Source organism: Cladophialophora bantiana (genome assembly GCF_000835475.1).
Source record: "Cladophialophora bantiana CBS 173.52 unplaced genomic scaffold supercont1.5, whole genome shotgun sequence".
Lineage (NCBI taxonomy): Eukaryota > Fungi > Ascomycota > Eurotiomycetes > Chaetothyriales > Herpotrichiellaceae > Cladophialophora > Cladophialophora bantiana.
Window position 1 is genome coordinate 1,170,808 of NW_015971579.1, and position 18,041 is coordinate 1,188,848.

The 18,041-nt window shown below is 50.1% G+C and overlaps 10 protein-coding genes across 10 annotated transcripts; 5 read left to right on the plus strand and 5 right to left on the minus strand.

The window, feature by feature from the left end:
* Window positions 1-570: 570 nt before the first annotated feature.
* Window positions 571-2,140, plus strand: Z519_04010 (uncharacterized protein; the record flags this gene model as incomplete). Its single annotated transcript, XM_016761757.1, has 6 exons — window positions 571-723; window positions 752-900; window positions 988-1,042; window positions 1,105-1,379; window positions 1,429-1,566; window positions 1,633-2,140. The coding sequence occupies 6 exons, from the start codon at window positions 571-573 to the stop codon at window positions 2,138-2,140; spliced, it is 1,278 nt and encodes a 425-aa protein (XP_016622095.1).
* Window positions 2,141-2,460: 320 nt separating this feature from the next.
* Window positions 2,461-2,946, minus strand: Z519_04011 (uncharacterized protein; the record flags this gene model as incomplete). The annotated part of the gene is made up of 1 exon (XM_016761758.1): window positions 2,461-2,946. One exon carries the CDS (start codon window positions 2,944-2,946, stop codon window positions 2,461-2,463), a length of 486 nt encoding a protein of 161 aa, XP_016622096.1.
* A 21-nt stretch (window positions 2,947-2,967) lies between these two features.
* On the minus strand, window positions 2,968-3,550 carry Z519_04012 (uncharacterized protein; the record flags this gene model as incomplete). The annotated part of the gene is made up of 2 exons (XM_016761759.1): window positions 2,968-3,222; window positions 3,287-3,550. 2 exons carry the CDS (start codon window positions 3,548-3,550, stop codon window positions 2,968-2,970), a joined length of 519 nt encoding a protein of 172 aa, XP_016622097.1.
* A 629-nt stretch (window positions 3,551-4,179) lies between these two features.
* Window positions 4,180-6,028, plus strand: Z519_04013 (uncharacterized protein; the record flags this gene model as incomplete). The annotated part of the gene is made up of 4 exons (XM_016761760.1): window positions 4,180-4,255; window positions 4,308-5,385; window positions 5,438-5,633; window positions 5,687-6,028. The coding sequence occupies 4 exons, from the start codon at window positions 4,180-4,182 to the stop codon at window positions 6,026-6,028; spliced, it is 1,692 nt and encodes a 563-aa protein (XP_016622098.1).
* Window positions 6,029-6,477: 449 nt separating this feature from the next.
* Window positions 6,478-7,604, plus strand: Z519_04014 (uncharacterized protein; the record flags this gene model as incomplete). Its single annotated transcript, XM_016761761.1, has 6 exons — window positions 6,478-6,568; window positions 6,627-6,771; window positions 6,837-6,914; window positions 6,965-7,046; window positions 7,099-7,322; window positions 7,406-7,604. The coding sequence occupies 6 exons, from the start codon at window positions 6,478-6,480 to the stop codon at window positions 7,602-7,604; spliced, it is 819 nt and encodes a 272-aa protein (XP_016622099.1).
* Window positions 7,605-8,016: 412 nt separating this feature from the next.
* On the minus strand, window positions 8,017-9,068 carry Z519_04015 (uncharacterized protein; the record flags this gene model as incomplete). The annotated part of the gene is made up of 3 exons (XM_016761762.1): window positions 8,017-8,668; window positions 8,721-8,954; window positions 9,010-9,068. The coding sequence occupies 3 exons, from the start codon at window positions 9,066-9,068 to the stop codon at window positions 8,017-8,019; spliced, it is 945 nt and encodes a 314-aa protein (XP_016622100.1).
* Window positions 9,069-9,313: 245 nt separating this feature from the next.
* Z519_04016 (uncharacterized protein) lies at window positions 9,314-10,796 on the minus strand (the record flags this gene model as incomplete). The annotated part of the gene is made up of 3 exons (XM_016761763.1): window positions 9,314-10,034; window positions 10,099-10,531; window positions 10,589-10,796. The coding sequence occupies 3 exons, from the start codon at window positions 10,794-10,796 to the stop codon at window positions 9,314-9,316; spliced, it is 1,362 nt and encodes a 453-aa protein (XP_016622101.1).
* Window positions 10,797-11,272: 476 nt separating this feature from the next.
* Z519_04017 (uncharacterized protein) lies at window positions 11,273-13,389 on the plus strand (the record flags this gene model as incomplete). The annotated part of the gene is made up of 5 exons (XM_016761764.1): window positions 11,273-11,565; window positions 11,634-11,924; window positions 11,994-12,247; window positions 12,316-12,452; window positions 12,514-13,389. The coding sequence occupies 5 exons, from the start codon at window positions 11,273-11,275 to the stop codon at window positions 13,387-13,389; spliced, it is 1,851 nt and encodes a 616-aa protein (XP_016622102.1).
* A 681-nt stretch (window positions 13,390-14,070) lies between these two features.
* On the plus strand, window positions 14,071-15,210 carry Z519_04018 (uncharacterized protein; the record flags this gene model as incomplete). The annotated part of the gene is made up of 3 exons (XM_016761765.1): window positions 14,071-14,190; window positions 14,296-14,762; window positions 14,847-15,210. The coding sequence occupies 3 exons, from the start codon at window positions 14,071-14,073 to the stop codon at window positions 15,208-15,210; spliced, it is 951 nt and encodes a 316-aa protein (XP_016622103.1).
* A 109-nt stretch (window positions 15,211-15,319) lies between these two features.
* On the minus strand, window positions 15,320-17,534 carry Z519_04019 (acetoacetate-CoA ligase; the record flags this gene model as incomplete). Its single annotated transcript, XM_016761766.1, has 7 exons — window positions 15,320-15,499; window positions 15,566-15,807; window positions 15,868-15,960; window positions 16,024-16,487; window positions 16,548-16,672; window positions 16,738-16,957; window positions 17,017-17,534. 7 exons carry the CDS (start codon window positions 17,532-17,534, stop codon window positions 15,320-15,322), a joined length of 1,842 nt encoding a protein of 613 aa, XP_016622104.1.
* Between the last annotated feature and the right edge of the window lie 507 nt (window positions 17,535-18,041).

Genomic DNA, 18,041 nt, shown 5'->3' on the forward strand with positions numbered 1-18,041 from the left:
TCACGATATCATGGATTCCAGGTCCCAGTCCCAGTGGGGGGCCACCAGGCCTTGGATTCCCTCGTCGTCCAAACGCCGAATACTTCTGAGCGAGCCCATAACTCCTCTCTCCTTCAGCAAAAAGCGCTTCAATGATGCTGTTGGTTCACAGGTCCGTCTCCTCTGAGTTCCGGATTTGTGTACAACCCAGACTCGGCTACACGTCCTCCTATACATTAATGTTCCTTACAACTGTGAGAGTATTCGAAGACATGGCGGAGCCAACCCTATCTAAGAACAGGTTCAAGTTGAAGGATTTTGTTGCTGTATGTGAATTCTATGTTTTCTTTTCTCACCCTGCTCCCCTCTTTCAATTCCGGCACTGGTGGTCCTCTTCCTCGGCGCCATCAATCAAGCCGGGAGAGAAGAAGACAGTCAGAGCTGGGGCGGCTCGAGACGTAATCAGTACTAGGAGTTAAGCCACACGCACAAATCATCTTTATTTCCAGGATCCGTGCAAAGAAAATGCACTTCATAACCCCGAGCCACTCGCTGACTGGATAATGCCGCCATCAAAAGTCTATAGCCACCATGCGCGGCGACCTCTCCAACATCACCGCCTCGCCATCCGTCCTCGATACGAAATCCGCTGCTGCCCTCGTTCTGGGCCGAGAGGCCCTCGATATTGGTGGCCCCTGCGGCCGCGGACGATCCCGCGGAGCGAGCACTGTTGGTGCTGAAATGGTTCGTCTCCTCCTTGAGGAACCAGCAGTACGCGGGCAGGTCGGAGGCCGAGGGCCTGAAGAAGCCGATCAATGCCTTTCTCGGGGAACTTTTTTTGGCTAGGTGGGAAGACGACCGGGATCAGGAGCAGGACGAGGTCGAGGTCGGGATTACGAGGCTGGTTAGCGAGCAAGTAAGGTAAATCGGACGCCCATTTTTGTCCCTTCTGCAATTGTTTCTATACTCGCTGGCCGTTCATTTAGACCATCTCTGAGTTTTGGCAAGTCATCACCCACCTGGAACCGCGTGTCGCGTCTGGAACGAGGAACACGGCGTCACGGTAAGATTTTCTGGGCAAATCAGGCCATTTCATTGGGCGTTACTGATAACATTCTCCGCCAGGCAGAGGGATATACTCGCCAGGAGATCACCTTCACCGGCAGCGTCAACATACAGCAAATCGGCCATGCCAAACTTCATCTTGCTCGACACCACGAGACATACCTCATCCCACTTCCAGACATAAAAATCAACGGCATTTTACAGGTTCTCCGTACCCGGAGTTACACGGCACCCACCACATCCCGAGCACGAGTGGGTATACTTCAACCATCGACTTCAACAGCAGACGAGGTTTCTTCTCCGGCCCTGACAGGAAGCACACTTTCGAGGCCAGCGTATATCGGGACGGCGAAGTAGGCGCTAGTCCAATTTACACCGTCTCAGGGCGGTGGGACGGCCAGTTCGTTATCCGCGACTGCAGACAGAACGTCGACATCGAGAATTCGACGTAACAACGGCGAGAACCACGCCGCTGATCACCGACCCAATCGAGGAGCAGGACCCGTGGGAGTCGCGTCGAGCGTGACGCGGCGTTCGTGAAGCCCTGCAACGCGGGGACATGCAGGCTGCTGCTGACGCCAAAGAAAGGATCGAGAACGGCCAGAGAGAGATGCGTAAAACGGACAGCGACGGCAGAAACTGGAAGCGACTGTTCTTCGAGCCCATATCGAGGGCGGATGAAGTCGTAGAGGCGTTGGCGGGGATGGTCGGGTTGACTCTCGACCCCGAAGATACGGTGGCGGCCTGGAAGTTTCGGCGGAGAGAGTGGAGGGAGGGAGCGTTCGGGAAGCCATATCACGGGAATCTGATGCCAGACAATAGTACGCAGGCCAGGGCGGGTGAAGGGGGGGAAAAGGTTGTCGTCGACGGAGTTCACCTGGTGGCTCGTTCGCAGAGGAGTCTGCTAAGCGGGGAGCAGAGAGATATTCCACCGGCACGCACCAGTTCCCAGATCAACGGTTCTCCTCCTTCACCTCAACCGGAGACTTCTACCCAGACGGAGGTGAAGAAGAGCATTGTCCGAGACATGAATGCGAGAGAGAAAGCCCAAGTCGAAGAGTTTCTCAGAGACAAACATTCAAGCAAGAGGCGGTGAGATGGCGCCATCCATTCATGCCCAAGTCGTTTGTTACTGTAGATGGATCGCAGTTTCGTTCGTTCTACGTCGCCCTTTCTGATGTTCTGGGTGGTCATGTTGCGTCAAGTTGAACAGGGGCCGAAAGCAGCAATGATCCCATCGAACAGAGTGACAAGAGTATGTCGTCTCTGATGTTGGAATTGTCTGAGATCTCATCAATGAAGACCAATTTCCTTTCTACCGAGACATTAATACTCACGCCATTCAACTCTCTCAATCAGGAACTCAGCTCGCTTGCTAAGAAGGGAAAAGGGGGGGATGACGTCCGTCTCGTCCTTCTATTCCACTACTTTGACGATCTCCCTGCACATCTTCAAGAACCTGCCCCGGTACTCCGGTGCAGCAGTCGTGATACTCATCGGCCCTTTGTCGTCAAATATCCTCCATGCATTGATGAGCATCGTCATCGCCTTGGCGTGCACCTTGTGCTTAGCCCAGAAGAAATCCAGGATCACCGCCCGGAACAGCCACTTGTTGTCCTGGCTGGGTACACCGGTTCGCCAGTTCGGCGGATCATTGAACAGGTTTTGGCTCTCGTCCATGGGAGAGGAGGACTTCGGAATCCGCACCAGCATCAGGCTGTAGTCGACGGCATTGTTTCTCTCCAGGAGTTCTGTATCTTCTTCGAGCAGTTGCAAAAATTCGTCTGCCTGCTCGCGACTGAGGAGAATCCTGTCTTCGAATTTGTCGGCGAGCTTGGACTTGGTTGCCTCCGAGGCGAGTCTGCCACCAGCCACATCACGCTCCGGGAAGAAATACGACATGGGCTTCAGGTCAAAAGTCTGTCAGTCGGAACCTTGTTTCTGGCCGTGTAGCAGGTTCTCCATCACGAGGTGGTAAGTTGGTGCAATGCCAAAGAGGCCACCGATGCTCGGATAGCGCCACCCAAGAAAGTCGGTGATGCGGACGAGGAGTGACTTGGGATGGGATTCCATGTGTGAGACATAGGGTTCCAGCAGGTCATCTCGGAAGAAGGTGTGCTCGAATCGACGAGGGATAGATTTGATGAGGAATTTGTCATCTTTGGTGTTGAAGAAAGTCTAGACAGCCCCCATCAGTACCGCGCACTTCGGGAGAGGAGACTGAGTTCGCCCTTTCTCGTACCGAGCCCGAATAGCCCATGTCGCCCTTGGCCACGAGTGCGTCCTTGTCCTTGAAGCTAGCCTTGTATTCGTCATCAGAAAGCTTACATATCTTTTCTCTTAGCCTCTTGAACAACTCTGGGCGGAGTCTGATCAACAGAAGCCCATAGAGCGCGAAGAAGGTCTTGAGAGGGCGCCATAGTCTGAGTCGTCTCTGAGTCTTGTTGTCTTCTTGGATGGCGGAGACTATTGACCGCGAGATTTTGTTGTCTCGATGGCGGCCCATGGCTTGAGAATTAATCTTTCCACCGGAAGAACTGACTGATATACGAGGTTACTATCGAACTGGCGAGGCTGGGTGCGTTGAAAGTTTCCTGGACGCGAATTTCAGGGAAAGATTTGCCCTAACAGTAGTGACGTCACTGTCCAGAATCTTGCCAGGCTTGATGATGTCAGGCTGCACTAAGCCCTCTTTGGACACGTGCAAGGCTGTCTGGGATTGGCCGAGGCTGGTCCAAGGCTGGTCCAATGCGCAGCCTCATCCATGATTCGACGGAGAGGCTGGAATGCAACCAGATGAGGCTAAGCAGCGTGGCAGCAAAGTCTCGACCCTCTTGCAAGACGTGAGTTTGCCGTCCAAAGACATTTCCATCCCTGCTTCTGGATAGCCGTGGCCCGGATGTCTTCTTCTTACTTAGACCTCGGTACTGCATTCCCGATCCAACCCCACATCTGGCAGTAAAGCTCCCACATCAAATAGGCGGGAGCAGTACCGAGACAAGAAAGTGGGAGAATGCTCTGCAACCCTAGAAGTTCCATCATATCGACTGTGACGAGGGTGGAGGATCAGAGGTCTGTCGCTTTCTATTCGTGGGCATTTGGTTGAACGAGTTTCACATCACCGTCATCAAGATCATGGCTAGAATATATCGCAATCCCGATAGGCCTGTTGTTGACGTCCCAAAGCTGGATTTGTTGACATTCCTATTTGGTATGCCCACATCTTTCGATCTCCAACAGGAAAGTTTGCTGACATCAACCAGAGACAGAGCACTGCGTGGCCCAAGACGACACTGTTTTGCACCTGGAAGCATCCAACCCATCGAACAAGATCGCCAAGAAGGATCTTCTAGACCTCACTCAGCGCATCGCCCATGGTCTTCGGCATCATTATGGCGTCGGCGCCAAGGGTCCCGACAAGGATGTCATCACGGTCATCAGCTATGGTCAGCCCTTGGTGCCAGCAGCCTTCTATGGCACCATCGCCGCAGGTGGAGTGTATTCCGCCGCCAGTCCTTCCTCCACGGTAGCAGATTTGGCTCGACAAGTCAGTGTCGGCACCAGTCGCTTGATCATTTGTGGGTCGGAACACAAAGATCTGGCAACCCAAGCAGCGAAACAATGCAATCTCCCGTTGGAGAGGATCCTGGTTCTGCAGTCCAGTCCTTCGTGGAGCCTGACAAGTCTAGACGGCAGGATCAATGTCATCTCCGACCAGACTCTGAAATGGGAGCGCATCACAGACCCCACGGCGTTGAAGAAGAGTCTTATTGTGATTCTGTGGTCCTCTGGTACAACTGGTCTTCCCAAAGGCGTCATGCTTTCTCACGAAAACCTCGTGCAAGAGACATTTGTGACATCGGTAGCCGGCAGAGAGTGGGCCGCCAAACAGGTCGAAGCCGGGAAGGAACTCAAGCCATACCGGACCCTTGCCCATCTCCCCATTAGCCATATTGCCGGGCTGTTTGGATATCTCGTTGCACCATTCTATTCTGGTGGGTTGGTAGTATGGATGCGCAAGTACGAGTGGACTCAACTCTTGAAATATATGAAAGAGTACGAAATCACCGCCTTTTACACAGTTCCCTCTATATATCTCCGGATATCCAAGGCTCCCGAGGTGAAGGACCATTTCCGATCCCTCGACGCCGCCACAACTGGAGCGGCTCCGATGGATGGCGATCTGCAGACTGCTGCGAATGCCAAACTAGGCCAGGGAGAGACGTTTATTGGTCAAACATGGGGATTGAGTGAGACAACAGGAGCGGTAACCATGATGCCGAGGGGCCAGAGCGACATAACTGGTAGCATATCTCCGATTCTCCCCAATGTCGAAATCAGGTAAGGAGATTTCCAGAGTATCTCTCAAAGTTCAGTTGCTTACTGGGTGGAGCAGAATGGTCGACGAAAACTTCAACGACGTTGAGCCAGGACAGGAAGGTGAAATGCTAGTCCGGAGCCCGCTTGTCACACAAGGCTATTTCAACAACCCTCAAGCCACGAAAGACGCATTTCACGACGAGTGGTTTTGCACCGGTGACATTGGAGTGCTGCGTAATGGCAAGTTTTATATCGTCGACAGGAAGAAGGTTCGTTTGCCTCTACAGGCCACCACGAGCACTGCTGATTATAAGTTCTCCAGGAGCTCCTCAAATACAAAGGTCTCCAAGTTGCACCCGCCGAGATCGAGAACTTACTCTTCACACATCCCAAAATCCAAGAAGCAGCCGTTGTCGGGATCAACATGCCAGACGATCCCGGTACTGACCTTCCTCGGGCGTATGTTGTTGCCGATCCGTCGCAGATCACCGAGGAGGAAATCAAGGAATTCGTCAAGCAGCGGCTGGCGCCATACAAGCAGCTTCGCGGAGGCGTTGTCTTTGTGAAGGAGCTGCCAAAGAACGCGGTTGGGAAGTATCTTCGAAGGGAGCTCAGAGACCGCGCGAAGAAGGAATTGGGATTGGTCAAGCCCTCGAAATTATGAGGAGGTGTAGAAGGGGACACATGGACATGGAAGTCTCGGATCTGCATGGAGGGTCAGAGCTTCTCCAGAGTGAAGTTTGGTGATGGAAGCAGTAGCATGCAGGCAACAAGAGAAGTCCGCGGAATGACCGCCAACAGTGCCAAGCCGGGAGTGTCAACCTATTCCGACGAGAGCCAAATCTACGAGGTACCGAGGAAACACTGTTGTACCTCCGTACGATGTCTTTTCTCCAGACACCACGGGCCGTGATCCTGATGTGTAACTAGTCAGCAGCAGCCTCACTTCGGACCGTGGTGAACTGTTTTGACTGAAGAATCAAGATGCCTTTTTCCGAATGCCAGTATGCATTGGTCTTATCTTTGAAATAGACGTCAAACTCATGATCGTAGGCTTTGCAAGGCCCTGTTGCCGCTCGAGTCCACCACGTTTAAAAACATACTCGTATTGCCATGTCTGGGTCATCTGTGAGCACGGACGCATACCGCAAAACAAATCTCACTGATCTATTCTCTTTAAAGGGGAAAACAGTAGTAATAACCGGTGAGTGGCCATCTCAATCCGCTTGAAGTGGACATCTTGAGCGCTCAGTTTGTCGCAGGTGGTGCTCGCGGACTTGGCCTGACCTTCGCCTGGGCCTGTGCAGAGGTTGGGGCTAATATTGCTGCTTTGGACTTACTCGACGAGCCTCATGAGGATTTTGCTCTTTTGCATAACGAGTTGGGGGTCGAGGCTAAGTTCTACCGGTGCGCAGGCTGCAAATCTACTGGGATTCTACTTCAATTCTCACTCCAGACCACTCCTCGAACAGAACAGACGTTACAAACCTCCAACTGCTCACGCAAACATTTGCAGATGTGGTGAGGGATTTCGGCCATATCCACTATTGGTTAGGTGAACATCTCTTTTGATGATCTGCGATCTAACACCAACGGTCAGTGTGACTGCCGCAGGAATTGCAAAGGAAATGCCCTTCCTTGATCAAACCCCGGATGATCTAACTTCAGTGCTGAATGTCAACGTAAGAGACTCTCGATGCTAGGGGGTAATATACCTAACTTTCTTGGCCGTAGGTTCTAGGAACATACTTCACTGCGCAGCTAGCTGCTAAACAAATGATCGCACAAGGAGACGGCGGGAGTATCCTCCTCGTCGCTTCTATCGGAGCTCATTGCTCGGTGCCAGGGAAATCAGTGTCTGGCTATTGTGCTTCCAAAGGCGCTGTGCTGTCTATGTGCCGCTCAATCGCTGATGACCTTGTTCCTTACAACATCAGAGTTAATACTATCAGCCCTGGGTATGTCTTTGCTTTGTATTAAGCCGTCTTGAAATTTCGGGTTTGGAAGCTTCAGTGTTCTCTCACTGACGATACAATACCAGGTTCATGCTGACTGACATGGCAATACGGGATATCGACAAGCGGCCCAATATCCTAGAAGAACTTCGTGTTAATGTGCCAATGAAACGTCTGGGGGACCGTCGAGATCTTAAAGGTGCTGTTGTTTTACTTTTATCCAATGCATCGTCATATACTACGGGATCTGATCTTATTATTGACGGAGGTCTTGTCTCTCATTGACGACCATCGTCAATTAATGAAAGCTCAGTGCAGTTATTCCCCTAGGATATTTCATATGCAGAAGCTTTGAAGAGGCAGAGAAATTCATGAAACTGTTTACGAACCTTGATCTGTTAGTCTACTGAAACGGTATTATCGTTGAGGTAGTATGGTGATCAGATTTTGCTATCTCCGGTAGATATGGTCTGGTATTCTATAGTCAGAGGTTTGGGGAATCTCTGTTACTCTGTATCTCAATAACCAGTTTCCCAAAGTTCTTCCCTTCTTTCATTAATGTGAAGGCGTCCTCAACATTCTCAAAGCGGTGTACTGAATGTACTACAGGCCTCATTCTGGCTTCCGCGATACAGGCCACTACTTGCCTAAATTCATCTCTCGATCCCATGGTTGATCCTCTCAGCTGCCAATTTAATCATGTATCAGCCCAAGAACCCAAAGTCAAAGTCCAATCGAAAAAAGAAATGGAAGGGGGAGAAGGGTTGAAGCAAACCTCGATGTTCTTCATCACAGCCGGCATGCTAAAAGTCACCTTTGGACCAAGGGTCATACCATAGCTAGCAATAATGCCGCCGGCTCTCAGTAGACTCAATGACCTCCATACGACGTCACCGCCAGCACCATCAATTATTGAGTCCAAATAGGGTCTTTTCGATGGAAGAAGATCCAGCAGCTGCTCGCTCCATCCAACATTTTTGTAGTTGACTCCTGCCGTGGCACCTAGAGCCTTCGCTTTGGATATTTTGTCTTCCGATCCAGACGAGACATATACTGATGCTCCGCGTAATAGCGCAAACTGAAGGCAGAACAGTGCGACGCCTCCGCCAATACCCGTAATCAAGACATTATGTCCTGGCTGAACTTCAGCTTTGACAATTGTGGCTCTCCATGCTGTGAGTGCTGCCAGGGGGATGGCCGCAGCTTCAGAGTCAGAAAGATGCGCCGGGCACGGCTCGATCTCGGCGGCGGAGACGGCAATATATTCCTGGCAACAGCCGTTCTTGAGCTTCACTGTTCCTCCAAGTATAGACATATCAGACTCAGGACCCTTCGGATCACTTTCCCACCTCAGGTCACGATTAGCTTTACCTTGGTAGTTTTTGGAGACAAAGTACCTACCCTCTGGCCGGAGCCAGAAGAACCCTTTTACCCAACCATTGTTTCTTATTCTCTTCAGATGCCGCAAATACAACCACTCCTACCGCATCTGCCATTATTGGCACTCCGGGGGTAGCCCCGCGGTACAACTTCTGACGTGCAAAGAGGTCTCGATGGTTGAGGGATGCGCAGGACACTTTGACTACAACTTCGTCTGCACGCGGTTTTGGAAAGGGAACTTCTGTTATTTTGAGCCTGGAAGATAATCAGCGGCTTGTCTCGAGAAAGTCGCTAATTTGGAACGGCTCACGGCCAGTAGGTCTCCCCGGGTCCCCCAAGGGCCTCCCCCATTACGATTGCTTTTGGCATTATTGCAGCATTTCAAGATGAGATTCTGGGCCTTCGAGGTTGACTTTTCTGCTTCAGAAGATGGGAGCCATGATATAAGATAGACCCAGGCCTCGCAATGATGAGTGTATAACTAGTCTATCAATATAGCCGGCATATTTCTCCATCATTCGGTGCATAACCCGAGGGTATTTTCCCGAGGAATTTCACTACGATGAAGTGTATAGATCTAGGTCTTCAACTCTTCTTGGTATGCTAAAATATATCTAGAGTAACGCAGAAACTTTCCGATCCCGTACTTCCATCCAGGTACTATGACTGCGAAGACTTCTTACTTTCGCAATATCCGTTTCCGTTAGGGGTCTTGCCTCCAAAGCAGGGTTGTATCCCATCCGCGACACCTTCGACACGTCCACAGCGCACGTGTTCGACTGTCCATCTGCGCGCTTATAAATTGTGACAACTGCAGCGCCACCGAGTCCAAGATTGTGTTGTAGTGCAACGGAAACCCCTTCGACATGTCTATTGGTAGCCCAACCACGCAGGTGCCAGCATAACTCTGCACATTGCGCTAACCCTGTCGCTCCGAGTGGATGGCCTTTCGAAATGAGGCCACCCGAGGGGTTTACCACCACTGTTCCGCCGAATGAAATATTGCCTTGCCGAACGAAGTGATGGGCCGTGCCTGGCTCACATAAACCAAGCCCATCGATGGTGATCATCTCGTTTGCCGAGAAGCAATCATGAAGCTCACAGACTTTGACGTCCTTGGGAGTAACACCAGCTTGGATCATGGCTTCCTTTGAAGCTCGTTTTGTCATCTCAAAGCCCACCAAATCTATTGCCGAAGTGGAGTATAAGCTGGGAGAGTCAGTGGCCATTGCGCAACCCGCAATCAATATCGCTTGAGACTTGAGCTCAGGATGGGCATCAAGAAATTTCTGCGAGACGATGACGGCAGCCGCTCCACCGTCTGAAGTGGGACAGCTACCAAAGACCAGGATATTGTCAGCCAGCTGGTCCCTGTCTGAACTCTATGAAACATACGCACCATTGCAACTTCGTCAGTGGGTAATGAATCATTGGGCTCTTTATTATTTCTTCCAGTGTATAAACATCCTGGAATTGGCTGTAAGGATTTTTCGCCGAGTGCTGATGATTCACCCGCGCGATCTCTGCGAAATCCTCCAATCTTGCTCCAAACTTCTCCATGTACTCACGCCCAGCATTTCCAAACGTCTGCGGGGCCCTGGGGACTTTGGTGTCATAACCGCGGGTTGTTCTAATCATTTCGACAGTGCGTTCGTTTGGGGGTGCTCGATCACTGTAGGCCGACTTGAGTGATCCTGGGGCCATCTTCTCGAATCCCACAACAAGCACGCAATCAGCAAGGCCTCCTGCAATTAGCTGAGACGCCATGAAAATGCCTGTAGAACCTGTAGCGCAATTATTGTTGACGTTGTAAATGGGTATTTGAGTCATTCCTTTGAAGACAATCAGCAAACCGAAGGCGGCGCAAAGAGTCCTTCTATTGCCTATACCGAATTGATAGAAGACACGTTGACCGCATGTCGAATCTCCATAGCAATAGCATGCGATCCCTTGGTCAACTTGATCGTAGTTGATTCCCGCATCTAACATGGCTTTAACACCCGCCTCAAACCCGAGTTCTGGGTAATCTACCAGCCCTCTAGGCTTGATAAATTTAGTCAACCCGACACCAAGAACGTATGAAGGGAATTTCGCCATCCTGAAACTATGGCAGGGAAGTGACAAAACAGAATTCAAAGTCTGTGGTTAGTACAGTGGTCTTCGCGTATGTAAATGAGACTTTAAAGTTCTGGAGCAACCCCCTTTCCACCACTATCGAACCGGCGAATGCTAAACCAAACGTTCTCTACAGATACCAAATTATCCACCCTACTTCCAGCTTAAGGGGTTCCAGCCTTGCTTAGTCACCTGGGCCGCTTAACGGCCCGCATTCCTCGGAGACTGATTCCGGAGATGAAGATAGGAAGGACCCGAGGCTTTGTCTCTTCCCTTTTCCGCCCAACAGCAATGGGATCCACATCTGTTCCTTGGGTCCAACAGTTGATGAAGATCAAAAATGTCCGCCTTCCCCGATGTGATTAAAATTAACAGCTCGAAAATATTATACCAAGGGAAGCGAAGTAGTTCGTCGACATCGAAAAATGGCCGGTTTAGACGAGCAACAGCACTCAAGTATGAACCGACTTGATTCTGGTCAAAGTATTAAGATCGGCGGCAACACAGCTGGCCCTCACCCGTCCGCTGAGCATCGCCCTGTGCATTACGAAGAATGGGCCACGCCGTCTGCGAGAGGATATTTTATTTCAGATCATATGATCAATGAACCTCCAAACAAATCACTCAAGGTCATTCTTATTGGAGCTGGAGCAGCCGGTATCGACTTCCTCCACCACGCTCCCACTGCTCTCAAAGGTCTTAATGTTGACATCGTATGCTACGAGAAGAACGAGGAGATTGGGGGTACCTGGTACGAGAATCGTTACCCAGGCTGTGCTTGTGGTGAGATACCAGCAACACATTCCAGAAACAGCGCAGCACTGACCGGGTGAGAGACATTCCCAGTGCAAGCTACCAATTTGCCTGGAGACCAAACCCAGAGTGGAAGAGCTACTACAGCGGGGCCAAGCATATATGGCAGTATTTGAAGACTATTGTGGATGAAGAAGGGATGATGAGATATATCAAACTCGGAGTCGCGGTGACCGGCGCTGTTTGGCAAGACGAAAAGTCTAAGTGGATCGTCCGTCTTTCCCGGTCTGACCAAGATGAGATATCTGAGTGGACGGAAGAATGCGACGTGCTGGTTAGCGGCACCGGCTTTCTGAAGTTGGTATCCACCAAACCCTTCGATCAAAGAACGTTGGTTAGCTGATCTTGAATTCCTGTTTCTTGCAGTGCTTGGAAGTGGCCTGCAATTCCCGGCCTCGAAACCTTTAAAGGGAAAATTTTCCACAGTGCAAAGTACGAAGAAGGCTTTGATCTGAAAGCAAAGCGAGTTGCTGTTATCGGGTCCGGCAGTTCGGGTGTACAAATAGTGGCTACGATCTATCAGGATGTGTCCAAGCTTTATACTTGGGTACGAACTCCAACATGGATCACTGCCGGATTCGCGCAAAAGTATGCTGGGGAAAATGGGGCAAACTTTGATTGTGAGTTTTTATGCGCCATCGCCCAACAGTCAGCTGGATCTTTCTTTCTGCTAACAAGATTGGCTCAGACTCAGAGGAGCAAAAATCGGAATGGCGGCAAGACCCAGAAAAATACAGACAGTATAGAAAACTGATCGAGCAGGAGTTGAATCAGAGATTTAAGTTCGTCCTCAAAAACACCCGTGAATCAGACGAGGCCAATATTGTAAGAGAACCCGCCGCTATATTGCCATCCCTGAAGGTACCACTGACTTTTTGGTGTGAAGTTTGCTTACAAAGAGATGGCATCAAAGCTTGGCCACAATCCTCGTCTTGTAGACCGAATGATTCCGAAGGACTTCAATGTTGGCTGCCGCCGACCAACTCCTGGAAATGGTTATCTTGAAGCACTTGTTGGTGAGAAAACAACTTGCTACACTGACAGCATTGGCGCTATCACTCCCAAAGGCTTCGTCACAGCTGATGGCGAAGAGGTCGAGGTGGATGTGATCATCTGTGCAACAGGATTCGACACCTCCTTTCGCCCTCGGTTTCCGATCATCGGACTCGAAGGTGAAAGCCTCTCGAAACAATGGGAAAAGCTGCCAGCCAGCTACATCTCTGTCGCGGCACCCAAAATGCCCAACTATTTCATGTACACGGGACCATTCGGTCCTGTTGCCCAAGGCTCTGTGCTCCCCCTTCTTACACTTTGCTCCAACTACGTCATTCAAATAATTCAGAAGATGAGAAAGCAACACATTCGCCGACTCTATCCCAAGGAAACGGCAATTGAGGATTTCATGGAACACGCCGCGTTATACATGCAGCGGACTTGCTGGTCAGACCCTTGCACAAGCTGGTTCAAGCAGGGCACAACAGATGGGCCTATCATCATGTGGCCTGGAAGCAGGTTGGCATTTTTCGACCTGATGGAGACACCAAATTTTGAGGACTATGAGATCGAGTATTGGAGCAAGAATCGATGGGGTTGGCTGGGCAACGGATTCAGTACGATTGAATTCGACGGGAAAAGCGATATTACTTATTACTTAGACACACAATCTGGAATGGGAGCTTCAGGCAAGACATCGGTTGTGGAGAAGAGCAGCTACTCAAACAACCACGCCAACGGCCACACGAACGGAGTCAACGTGGAATGATGCATGTCAGATATCTCTCATATGGAAAGTCTGATTGCCCCCCGGGAAAAACAAACCTCCCCTGAAGTGTTAAAATGCTTCAGAGGTAGAGCTACTAGCTGATGATGTTCTCCTGTCCGTTTCTGGTTGATCAGACGTCGCACTCTACTCAGTACAGCACAGTCCAAGACGCTATGACTCCTAAAGGTTGATGGTTTTCCATCCAAAATGACTTGAGTTTGAAGTTTGCCGTTGGTTCCTAGAAGCTGTCTGCATAAGAGCGATAGTATATGACCTCTCTATGCCTGGAAGGGAAAATAAACCATGCGAGTCGAGACACTGAGGCTTGCCGGGATGTCGGAATGTCATATTCCGCTCTCGAAAAGCATTCATATTACATATATTTAGATGTGGAGATCGGTTCCTGTAATTTGTTTTGCCCCAACTTCAAGTCCGGTAAGAGATCCGCGGACCGAAAGCCCACATTGGGGTTCAACACGATTGCAAAGATGATACGGATCCCGGGAGATCGTCGTCCTCCTTGAACTGGCCGCATATTTGTCCTCCATGATAGTAGTGTTGCACTCCAATCTTCCTCAGTCGCGAACAAATACGTACGATAACCCATCCTTTACGACAGGTTCTTCCGGTAGAGGAACAAAATCAAACGGCACTCGATGCGATTTTGCATGCTTCTGCATGATGGCCCAGTCGATCCAAAACTTTCGATATCCTGACCAGCCATGCGCTTGGAACGAACGAGACCTCATACTATTTGCGGCAAGCATTGGTTGCAGGGCGGAAGAGCTGAGATACCTCTATGTAAGTCATTCGTCTCTTTGGCTAAGCTCGCAGATCCTGTCTGGTAGGGAGACCGCATGCAGTACTGCGACCTTGGTCGATAAATTGGTTAACTTGGCACAACAGGAAAAACATCCGACCTTTTGTGCGTTTCCAACATATCCTGTGATCCTTCAATTCAAGGGTGCTGCAAATTCTGTCGTTGACTATTACTCGAATATTCTGAAGCCACCTCCAATCCCCGGGAAGATAGAGCGACTCATTGACCCTACTCGTGTCCTGGATGGCGAACGACATATCGAGATTTTCAAAACTTTGCCCACATCTTCAGAAGGGAGGCTTTTCAAGCTGAAGACAAGGGTTTTGGGTATGTACGACAAAGGCGCGAGCGGCACAGTGGTCGAGACCGAAGCCCTGCTGGTTGAAGGGTCCGACATATATTGTCGCATTGTACGCCAGAGTTTCGCCGTTGGTCAAGGCCAGTGGGGCGGTCCCAGGGGACCCAGTCGGCCGAGTCTGATGCCCCCAGAGAATAGACCGGCAGACAGAGTGGTGACTATCGACACACGGCCGGAATTGACTCTTCTCTACCGGTAGGAATTGTCGCGCTTTTTGCTGTTTCGTTTGCTTCCGCTCGCGAGAATTGCAGGACTGACAGGGAGACTCTTGTCTACCAGATTAAACGGAGATTATAATCCACTCCACGCCGATCCCGCCGTTGCCCAAAAGGCTGGCTTCCCGCAACCGATTCTTCACGGACTCTGCACCTGGAATATCACAGCGCACGCTGTCTTGGACACCTTTGGGACTGAAGAGGCGATGTTGAGAGAATTCCAGGCGAGATTTACCAATGTTGTTTATCCTGGCGAGACTCTGACGGTGGAAATGTGGAAAATGAGCCATGCTGGTTCAGGGAGTACAGGTTCGTCGGAAAATACACTGGAGATCCGATTCTTGACGAAGATCCGAGACAGTGGAAAGGTTGCTTTATCTAATGGCAGGGCCATGATACAAGTCAAGCATGATAAGAGTAGATTGTAGGCGTTGGTGGAACTTTTCTGCGCTACCACTAGATGCGCGATGGTCCTGAAAATCTCCAGTTGATGAACAGGCACCTTTCTTTGACCCGATGCACCTTTGAGAGTCGTATTTATAGTCTGGCTAAGATTCCACGCGAACCATTGCTTCGAGCCTCTAGTTCCTCGATTCGGGAAAACTGCTCAAAGAACTTCAAACTCCCCGGATTCGCAATTGCCGAAGTAGACACATCGAAATTGCCCGAGATGATTCTTTTGACAGGTAATTCCATCTTCTTATTAGTCAGGGTCATCTAAAGCAGGGTTTTTCTTAGCTTAGGATCTCAAGGTTTCTAGCCCATAGGTTGTAGTGAACTCACAGGAATTTCCTTGCATTCGAAGACGTACTTGGGAACGTGACGAGCTGATAGACGTTTTCGGATCGCTAGTTTGATATCAGATACCAGTTCAGCATCGAAGCTAGCCCCGGGTCGCATGAGAATGAAGAGGAAGACCCTCTCATCCGAATCTTGCCGTCGGCGCTGGCCCACACAAATCGAATCAGCGATTTGCGGGAAGTCTTGCAGTACACTGTAAATTTCGGCCGAGCCAAACCTGACACCTGCAAGCTCAATTTGTTAGTCTCGGCGTCCGGCTCATGACTTCGGAGGGAATAGCATACCAGAGGGATTGAGGACGCCGTCAGAACGTCCCAAGAATTCGATACCTCCAGTATCAGCGTGCACCTTGATGAAGTCTCCTTGTGTCCAGACGCCTAAATAGATGAGTCAAATTGCGGTAAGAAGTCTCGGGGTGCCGAATATCATGAGTAATATACCTTCAAACGTTGCAAAGTACGAGGCATGGTAGCGTTTTGCTCCGCCTTCGCCCCAAAACATGATGGGCATTGTCGGGAAAGGTGCTGTAATTACGAGCTCTCCTGCGGTATCTGCTCCAGCAGGTTTACCCTGGATTGCACCTTCTCCATCACTGTTATTGGACTGTTCAAACACTTCAAGCTTCATTCCCAGAGCGGCTGATTGCAATTCGCCAGGGTATACGGGCAGAAAGGCGTTCTGGGCAGCAAATTGACAAGCCGTATCGGTACTACCAGCAGAGTTTGCTAGATGGACGTTTGAAGGGAACGCCTTCTCGTAGAACCAGCGGGCCTGTTCGGGAAGAAGCGTTGCACCCGTGACATTAACCATCCTCAGGCTGGATAGGTCTGCAATATCTCGAGGGTTGATCTGATGACGCTGTAGTTCATCGAGGTATCGCGGAGAAATGCCCAGATGTGTCAACCTGCAGCACCGTCAGTTTACAGTTCAATCTTCCGCAAGCCCAAACCAATTGAATAGTTACTTTTGTCCTTCGCAGATTCGGAGGAGAACTTTTCGATCAGGATAAAAAGGGCTGCCGTCGTAGGTCACAATGCGTCCGCCATTTAGAAGACTTGTTATGGACTTGTTATACATGGCCCAGCTAGTCTTTGGTTGGGAACATCGGTCAGTATGGCGATTAGTCGTATTCGACGACCTTTTGGGATCCTTACCGTGGTAAAGATCATTTGGGCAGATTCAGGACCAATTTCGAAATGTAGAAACAATTCTTTCTTCTGCGACAGCAAAATGCCGCCAGCCCCGTGAACAATGCACTTCGGCTGACCAGTGGTCCCCGACGAATAGAGAATAAGACATGGTTGATCAAAGGCTGCTCTTTCGAATATGGGCTTGGTCTCAGTACCCTTGGAAAGGAAAAATTCAAAAGAAGCGCTGTCTTGAATATCAGACGAGCTTGGGATATCAAGGGGTCTAGAGGTAAGAGCTCATACCTTCGAGGAATGGTTGATAGATCCGTCACCAGATCGAATCTCGGCATGACAACCAACTGTCGAAACTCTTGGACTTTTTGGAGGAATTCGACGAGTTCGATTGCCTTCGGTCGTAGGTCAGTGACCTTACCCCCGTAGACGGCGAAATCCTCGATGAACACCAGTGTAGGGCGGATTTGACTCAAACGGTCTAAAATTGCCTTGCTTCCCATGTCTGTAGAAGTTGAAGTAAAAATGGCGCCAATCGATACAGTGGCGAGGAAAATGGACAGAGTATTGAGGCTGTTAGAGGCAATAACCGCGACTCTATCACCCTTCTTTATCCCATGAACACGCAAGGCTGAACCCAACTTTCCCACGATTAGCCTCAGTTCGCCCCAGGAAGTATGCGTGACATTGGTGTTACCCTCTCGAATGCTGGTAACAGCAATCTTCGAGTCGGGTTTTCCGGGACCAAATAGGAGATTCTCAATTATATTTATTCTTACGCCAGAGAACCATTTCGGGATCTTTTCCATGGGCGTTGAAGTGTCAACAACCTTGATCAAAACTAGTCAGACTTCGTCTCTGGGCCTCCAGCATAGCAAAAATTAATGCTGCGTACCGTAGTATAGCTCCCTGAATAAAGAAGATCCGAAAATTCGAAAACATCTTGCCAAAATTCGGGGAGTTGGTGTATAGAATATGAATATAGGTCGTGATAGTCCTATATCGTGTGAGTCTCGGTCTGAATAATGCCTGACATGCAAACAAGATCGTCAATGGGGGATTGCAAACGAACAAGCAAGTTGAGACCGCGACGATGATTGACAAATTTGCGGAACCTTTCTAAGTGGGTGTTTCTGGGATGAGGATGCTGCCATAAGACCTGACGACGACGATCTAGAGGAGAAGAGCCCATCTTTCTGTCCTTGGTAGTTGCGTGGCCCGGGATGACTACAAGGCCAACAACTCAACAGATGTCGCTGCAGCCCCTAATAACTTTATATGTACGAGGTATATATCGCAAAGTGTGGCGCGAACAT